Here is an 8,965-nt window from a genome sequence, read left to right on the forward strand (position 1 = left end):
ACAGTAAGTACAGTAGACTAATAGAATGATTGTACAAAGTATACAAAAGAAACTTAACAGTAACTTCCAGCCTTGTTTAAAACTAATTCAACAGGTTGTAACTCATTCTTGGTGTCACTAAGTGCATTTATTCTTAGATGGAGCAAAAGCAAGTGGTGCCTCCATTTAAACCAAATATATCCGGCGAATTTGGTCTGGATAACTTTGATTCCCAGTTCACCAATGAACCTGTGCAGCTCACTCCAGATGATGAGTAAGTAATGTAGAATTTAAGAAGTTCTGATAAGCTAGTGAAGGAGTTACAAAACTTTAGCACATAGAGTATACATAAAGCAGTAAATAAAATTTTCTTATGTTAGTTTGGTGAAAATTCTTATATGTCTTCATGGTAGACTTAGCATGGCTGGATTAAGTCTTGTAGTCTGGGAAGGTGTAAAAATCACCTAACAGTGGGAAAGTTGCTATAAAGAATCTTAGTTCAAGGAAAGATGAAAAAGTGCTGTTTTACAAGTTTCAGTGGTAGCACATGCAAGAAATGAACGTGTGAAGGAAAAGACCTGTTTTATCAAATGGTTTATTTTTGCAGTACTTTAAGCCATGGTATTTCTAGAATATTGGGTTTAGGTTGAATTCATCTTGGGTGTTCTGAACAAGACACAATGCTTTGTTTGGCTTGTTTGGGTATTTGAAGTTATTAGGTTAGCCAAGTGAGATTATGCTGGCTGATAAAGCCTTGATAAAATGCATGATAATGCACATGATTTTGGTAGTGGATTTGTGGTTCCTTTCTCCCGAGGGGCCACAATTTGGGATGAAGAGGGCAGTACCTTTCTAGTTTGAGCCACTTGTTTGCATTTTAGGACTTTCCCTAGGGTTTTGTATATTGTTTATGTAGTACATAAACACAAACAGTGAAAATGAAGTGTTAGCTACGCACCTTAGTTAGGTCTGAGATCCAACTTCCTTCTTCATCCATTCAAATGCAAAATGTACAAACTAAATTTAGACAAGTTGCTGATGCAGGTGCAGTATCTATTACATTCTGTTCAGCTTTTTACAAAAATGACTGTTTTGGGAAAGTTTTAAAATGGCAAACTTTGCAGATTGCTTTGTGGGGAAAATAGAGAGGGACAAAAAAATAGATTTTCTCAATTGCAGTCTGCTGCACAGGGCTAAATTTTAAGACAAACTCACTTAATATTGTTACCTTTTTAATTTTGCTGAACTAATGACTGTTTTCTAATCTTAACAGTGATATTGTGAAGAAGATTGACCAGTCAGAATTTGAAGGCTTTGAATATATAAATCCTCTTCTGATGTCAGCTGAGGAATGTGTCTGAATTCTCCATTTCTGGACTGTGCCAATTGTTACTCTGTTTCTGCATGGATAAACAACTCTTCATTTGGATGCACTTGCATAAAATGAGTAACTGAACATCTTACCCTTGCCACCTAGTGTGAATTACTCACTAATTTTCTTTTTGTATTAATTTTCGTCCAGGACAGTTGTTATGCTGAACCTTCAGCTGCCATGTTTAAAATGTTCAACTTTCCAACAGTCTTGCCAAACTTGAACTTTAAGATCAAAGTTGGTCTCTGGGGCTCCTGACTGCACAACAGGGTCTGGCTGTATAATCTGCCAATATAGTGTTCTGATAAAGGAAAGTTTTCTTACTATTTTAAGAACACAAGTTGCATTAGGGGATGTAGTAAAATATCATTAAAGGACTTTCATTCTTCCAGCGAGACAAGTAAGTCCTTATGACTTCTGTAGTTCTAAATCTCTCCTCTCTGAATATCTGATTTCCTGTTCTTCTAGACTTAGAGCTGTGTTACTGCCCTTCAGGTTGAAATGACAGTAAGGAGGGCAGGTTTTTAAACTGAATAGGTCAAGAATGGCTGCTTTTACAGGATATATTGATCCTGTCCTAAAGGAGATGATTATTAGAATCAGTAGACTTTGCTCCAGAATTACATGCCAGGAACTGCATGCTGAAACACAGAGAGTGCCTTTCTGAGCCTGTCCCTTTCGGTGAGGGTTGTCCATGGTATAAAGTGTCAGTTTAAGTAAATGGAATCCGGTTAATACTTCTGAAAAGTTAAAATCTGTAGCGTGTACTTTAGCGGTAATGGGCAGCTAATATTGACAAACATAGAACATCATGCTATTACTTCTTGCTTTTATACTTCCTGTCTGAACTGTGTTGAAACTGCACACATTACAGCCACCGCCTAGATAAGGGCATTGTTTCCTTCTTTTAATCTTACTGCCATACTTTTGGAAATGCATTCCACTTTCCCAGTGGAAAAAACACACGGAGGGCAGGGGGGGAAGTGCTGTCCACAATAACTGCCTTCACTTCTCCACTTGCAGATGGTGATTTGTGATCACAATCAAACCTTGAATGTTGGTAATAAACTCAAAGTTAATAGGAAAGCAATTGGAATCAATTGAAAGTACTGTTCAAACTAGGACTTTTGGGAGGTGTGATTCTTACATTTCAGGTTAGTGAACAGTGTAATATACAGCACAGATTATTCTTATTTTTAGTGCTTAAGGAATAGTTTTGAATGTCTTAGGCTGAAGAAATGCCAAATGTACCACTTTTTTTATTATTTTGGGGAAAAGGGATTAAGAGACACTGAAGAAAAGAATCTGTGTTATATAAGTAAGAGCTGTAAGGAAAGCTAATTGTTACTCTAAGCAGATCTAAGTATCTGTAAGCACAAGTTAGCAAACCTTGCCTAAAACTTTTCTTAAGAAATCTGCTCACTCATTGTGTCTCCTTGAAAATCCTCGTATGGCCACACTGTAAATTCATAGCACAAATCTTGCGGTGTATGTTTTTTCACTTGCATGTTAGCTTCAAAGAGAGCGATTGCACAAATGCACAGTACTGTCATGATATATAGTATTTAGTTCATATTTTTCTTTGCAGTGTGAATGGGTAACTTTAAGTATTGTGCTAAGTTTTTCAAAACTGGGAAGTGATTGGAGGGGTCTCAGTTTCAGGGAAGCATTGACCCTCCGCACTGTTAAAAATCAGGTTCCCTTAAATTCAAGTTGTATATTTTCAAATGTAAAATATTGCAGTAAACCTACTTCTAAAGAGCAGCTGATAACTTCAGCACGTTTAGTTCATGTCGAGTGAACTGCTTAAATGCAGGTTTGAAATTGTTATTAGTTGTTTAGCCTCTGACTTCTACACCTGCATGCCTAGCTTTAAACATCAGGACTTAACGTGTGATATTAAACTTGGAAGTTATTTAAAGCAAACAAGAAAAGCCTTGTCTCTACAGTGGCTTAATTTCATATGGGGTATTGAGTAAAATGGCTTTACTTAAGGAAGGGCATTTCTGCTAATCATCACAGCAGAGTAATGGAGTAAAACACTGTATTTTGTGCTTAAAGCAGAAACTAATTTTTTTTACAGATAATGTCACAGAGGATATACTTTTTTTATTTACGTATCTAACCATTAAGAATGTTGCTGACAGACATCTTAAATGACTGTAAATCAATTTTTGAACCTTAATTTTCTCCAAAGTGCCATGATATTAGCAGTTACTTTTCATTGTTAAGCTTATAGCAACAGTCATACATATTCAGAAGGGACATTGGGTGTAAACAGTCCAGTGCCGTAGGCTTTGTCTTTTGGAGAAAGCATCTGCATCAGAAGCATGATGTATTTATGTGGAATTACCTCCTTTTTGTATGCGAGTTGGATTCTTATGGGTACTCTGCTAGTTAATATTTGTCACTACTATTTTCCTGTTTCATATGGAATATGGTCTTCAACGTTGTTGTGTAACCATTCCCTTTATTTGTGCACACTTTTTACTTTAAATAAAACATTTGTATTAGGCCTCTGTGTGTTAACCTCTAAAACAAATAGCGCGAAATGCTGGGCTTTGCTTGTCACCTGACCCTTAATTATCCAAGTCACAGGAGAGTTGTTCTAATCTTGTCGTTCCTTCCAGAAGATAGCACTGGAATGACCACAGCAACCTAAGAAACATCTCAGCCTGTGTTCCCCAAATGTGTCTTAAAATGTGGGTCCCTCTCTAGTGTGGATTGCCAGCCTTAGGTTCATCGTGCCTTGTAGGTTCTCTTTTATCCCAACAGTAGTGATGAGACAAAAGCAGTGAGGCTTCGGTCAGCTGCACAGATACAGAAAGCTTTCAAGTAAAACATAAAATGCAGTTGTAGCTTGCTTGACCAAGGACCTCTTTCAGCTGGAACTTGTAAGATGCCATCTCAGCTGCCAGAGCTGGGGATTTGGAGCAACATTCTCTGCTGTGCTTACTTCTGCATGATTTCTTTCTTTGTTTCTTCCAGCTCCTTCCCCTGCATTCCCTTAGATTTCTGACACGGAGGGCAAGGGCACTTACCGTATATTTCTGTATATCTGTATTTCAGTATCTGCATATCTATATTTCAGAAGAGATTTCCTCTTGCAATCTGGCTTGTTATTAAAAGTATGTATCAGCAGTCGTAAGCAAATGCTGCAGATGGCTGCATATCTTAAATGCTTAACCTCCCCCCACGCACGCTTCTTGTTTCTGCTCAGTTTGGTGGCCAACTGCTCTCGGCTCAGTCTGAGCAATTGTTTATGTTAAGACACTCTCTAAAAGAAATTAATAGCTTGTGTAATCTATATATATACTTGATACCTTAACTGCTAAGCACGCATCCTCACTTGATGATGGATAGCATAAGCAATTTAAGCAAGGAAATTAGCTGAAATTGGCTGTAGATTAATGAATGTTTTCCTGGGAAGAGGGAAGTGGGGATAGGAGCCCCTTTCAGAAAAGGGATTTTATCCTATCTTGCATCTTCTTGTGAACAGTTCTGTTGGAGTTGAAGACTTTTTTTTTTTTTCCTGTTTATGATAAAGGGATCTGAACTGCATACTTGAAATGTGTGATCCTACCATTTAATCACCAACGATTAACGGCAGAGAAGCACTTACCTCCTATATCCATCTGGCTTTTGGAGGTGGTGGGCTTTGTCAGGTGTAAATAGAAGCAGAAACCTGTTGCATCTGCATTTGACTTCTGAGCTTAACAAAGTATCTGGACTGAACCCCTCCTGCATTGGGCAGTGAGGTGTCCAGCTGCGCAGCTGAATTCGACCGTGATTTCAGATGTAAGAGATAAAGTACAGTTCTTCGTTAGCTGTTTTGTACAGATTCACTTCCAAAGTAGCTGGTCGTGTAAGATGCAGCACATGCTAAAATGTATCAATTCTTTGTGCGTATAAGATCCGTGATCAGGTATCTAATACTGTGTCTTGTCTATGTTACTTAACCTGTCAAAGGAGGCTTCACAAGCATGCTCCTAAGTACTACAATTTACCATTAAGAATTGCCACAGAAGCGACTTTTTTTCTTTAAAATGTGAAGCTAGTATCTTCAGAGAGTAAAATGCACAATCTTTGTTGTCTGGTCAGTGTTAAATTGTGCTCTTCAGCATCTTCAGAGTGTTTATGGGAACAGTTTAAAAAAAAAAACAAACAAGCTTCTTTGTGTAGAACCCCCCTGTGTTCATCAATATGCAACTTGAATCTTACTCATAAAACTGTGACAAAGTTCTTTACACACTTAGCGGTTTGATGAACAACTTTGTGTCTATGTTAACCAGCTCAACTGCAAGATCATTTTATTTTGTTTTAACATGGTATTTGGCACTTCATTTTAAAGGCAGTAGTTCAAAAGACTTTTTTATTTGCACTCAGAAATGCAGATTACTTTGCCCCTCTTCCTAATGCACGAGTGCAAGAGGTATTGGCCCCAGAGACTGTCAGAGGTGGTCTGCAAGGAATTCAGAGCGGCATGTGTGAGGGGAGGATAGGAGTGATGTGTCTTTTAAACACCCTTTTTTTTTTTTATTTCATGATATTTTGGAGGGTTGCTTTTGAGTGTGTCCTGCTTGGTATTATTTTAGAAATAAAGGAAATAAGTTATATACATTCCCATATCTTATTATATATGCTTCATTTTTGTTCATGAATGAAACTTCTGTAGTCACTGTTTAATTGTAAAGTAAACAAATACTTTTTAAATAGTGACTCTTTTTCCTTAGAGCTGACTTAAAGACAAAAACTTCAGTACAGGCTGCCTCGGTGTTAAACCTAAAGTGTTGAAACCATGCAGTGAAGGTGCTATTTGTGCATTACATTTTAAGACCACCTTAAATGTTAATTTTCCTTAAATGTTAATTGACGCTTCCAAAGAGCGTCAGCACCTCTTAAAAATTCAGAGGCGTTAACAATAAAAGAAAGATTCCTCTTATGCTCTGTTAGCACAACTTATTACATCTTGCAAAGGTCTTTAACTTGGATTTTAGTGGCACAGTGTCTTTGGAACTGCTTTTCACAGTCTACAGTAGAAGTTGTAGGCAGAGTTAACATCTTTTTTTAGACAATCCTCTACCTCCCAACTTTGTCTTACATTGCCTGATTATTGTAGCTCTATAGCAACACTATCATTACAGCACAATAGCTACCACAATTTGCAACCTGAAATGGATAATGTGCAGCAGAACCTAAACCCCCAAAATTAAACAATACCACCGAATTCTGAAGCTTCCATGACCTCAGTAGGTCTAATAAAAGATCTAATATATCTGCCTGCATACATTGCTTTCCTTGCATCCATAGATCAGTCCAGCTCTGGTACAATAAATCTCGCATTTTCTTCAGTAAATTAAAAATGGAAATATGACATTGTGCATTTTACTGATTGGTATTTGAAAAGAATTTTTTAATTCGGATCCTAAATTCCTAGAGGTTGGAGAAGAGAGGACTGTCCAGAAAAGAGGATAGATTTAGGTTAGATACTAGGAAGAAGTTCTTTCAGGATCAGTTCCAAAAGCTGGTTGGTGGATCCAGAAACCTTGTTTTGTTCTGCTGTATTGTTGTGTTTTTTCAACAAACCTGGTATCTGCTTAATAAGTAAGTGCTGGGATTCTTCACAAATGTGTTAATTTTTCTATAAAGCTATTTGTTGTCCTACCCTCAATCATTTTATTGCAGAAGAATCAAGAATTAAACAATTTAAACAAACAACTGAGATCAAATACGCACTTTTGCACATTCCTATTGATGCCTGATTTGCAGAAAACCTTCTTCCATCTCCCTGCCCTGCACGAAAGCAGTTCATGTTTTCATGTACGCCAGCAACTGTACTGAAACTGCTTTGCCTTGTGCTGTCTGCTTAACTGTAAATGGAGAAAAAAAAAAACCCAACCCAGTATTTCTGAGAGTCTTCTGCAGTTTTTGGGACGCTTTTCTCTCTGCTTTGGCCTACATGGATGGGAAGGAATTTATGCCTTTCCTTACTTCTCTTCTGTGAAAAGAGATGTTATGTTTTTCTACGGGCATTCTATGAAATGTTTATTTTAAGCAGCTGGGGGAAAAAAAAAGTACGCTTCATTTCAGGTAATTTGGAGGTTCACATTCTTCATCAAAATGAAAGCTGCTTTTTGGTACCCCTTCATTTATAGGAAAGCCTTCTGTCTGAGTGCTGCAATATGGCTACAGTAAAATGATAATCCTCGTTCACACACATTCCGCTGAATATAAAAATTGAGGTCATGCTCTATTTCAGCTTTACGATTCCTTCATCTGTACCTGAATTCTTTTGTAATAGAAAGGTCAAGTGGTTTTCTTTAGGTTTTAAAAAATAACTATAACCATTATTGTCTTTGCCATCACAGAGTTATCATTAAAAGCCCAGGAACTGCTATTTATACAGTTATTCTGAATTCTAGTCTTCTATTTAATTGTCAACAGTTTATTATTTTTGCAATATAAAGCACCACAGGTCCCCAAGATTGCACAAGCTGCTGTGCAAACAGAGTAGGATAACTCTTACCCACAGTTGTGACCATCTAAGGTTAGCAACACGGGCAAAACCTGCACACAAAACAGCATCAACAAACCCAGATGACTCAGCCCAACCACCATCAGAAGGAAATGCACACACTGTTTTAGATACTGCAACTGATGCGGTGTTTTAAAAGCAAGTTAAGAGGTGACTTGCGAAGCAGCTTTGCAGTGATTCTCAACGGCCCCTCCATCAGCAAGCGCTGAGGAAATCTGAGTGTATCAAAGGTGTGAAGTCACGCATTATCAAACCGCTCTCTCCATCGGCAGCAAGGCAGGTTTTGTGTGCTCTCTGGTAACCCTTCTGGCACGGTGTTAGGAAACGGCACGGGAGGGAGCCCGCCCCCTGGGGGCTGTGCTGGCCGGTGCTAAGCGGTGCCTCGTGGTTGTGCAACTGCCCCATTTTCATGTGCTGTGCTTTTATATTTGTACCGCATCAAAACACGTAACTGTACGGGATAAAAGGCAATGGCAAATTGCATTGTGCCTTACTCTCAGCTGAAACGCTGTCTTTACAAAGATGACGTAAACGAAAAAGCTTTAGGCTTCGTGCAGACAGAAGAAACTTGTAATACATAAACTATTTGTACTAAGCAATCCCTTAAGAGCACCTTCCTGCTCCAGCAACAAGCTTGAAGTGGGAGAAGCCCCTTGTGTAAATGCTTCTCCGCAGAGTTGATTATACTGTTTCCCACACAGGCTCTGGAATGTCTCTGACACGTTCTCCTGTGCTTCAGCATCTCCTCACTCCCGGTGCTGCACGATGAGCCTGCGACTGGAAGGAGAAGTCTGTGAAGCTGCTTTGGGGATAGACACCAGCATGTTCACCCACCTTCCCCACATCTCCCCATACCCCAACAGTGGAGTGTCAGAGCGGAGACCACCGTGCATGGTCTCCCAACGGGGCCCCTCGTTGGGAGACGTTCACGGAGGTGCTGTCACTGAGGAACCCTGGCTGAGTGACCCTTGCCGGGAGGCGCTCGGGGATGTGCAGTCACTGACGGACAGTCACTGAGGGACCCTCGCTGGGGCAGGCACTGAAGCCCCCGCTGAGGGACACTCGCCGCGCCTCGGGGG

The 8,965-nt window shown here is 39.3% G+C and overlaps 1 protein-coding gene across 4 annotated transcripts in view; it reads left to right on the top strand.

Annotated features, from left to right (window-relative positions):
- The window catches only part of PRKCI (protein kinase C iota), a 28,878-nt gene extending 25,012 nt beyond the window's left edge, over positions 1-3,866 (top strand). For 3 of the 4 annotated variants that reach the window (XM_030494411.1, XM_030494412.1, XM_030494413.1), the window contains 2 exons: positions 138-253; positions 1,253-1,743. In XM_030494411.1, the coding sequence (XP_030350271.1) occupies positions 138-253; positions 1,253-1,340 (204 nt within the window). In that variant the 3' untranslated portion in view covers positions 1,341-1,743. Of the gene's footprint in view, positions 1-137; positions 254-1,252 lie in introns of all 4 variants that reach the window. The other variant, XM_030494410.1, reaches the window with a different exon arrangement.
- Positions 3,867-8,965: the final 5,099 nt, after the last annotated feature.

This window comes from Strigops habroptila, chromosome 8, assembly GCF_004027225.2.
Source record: "Strigops habroptila isolate Jane chromosome 8, bStrHab1.2.pri, whole genome shotgun sequence".
NCBI classification, from domain to species: Eukaryota; Metazoa; Chordata; class Aves; order Psittaciformes; family Psittacidae; genus Strigops; species Strigops habroptila.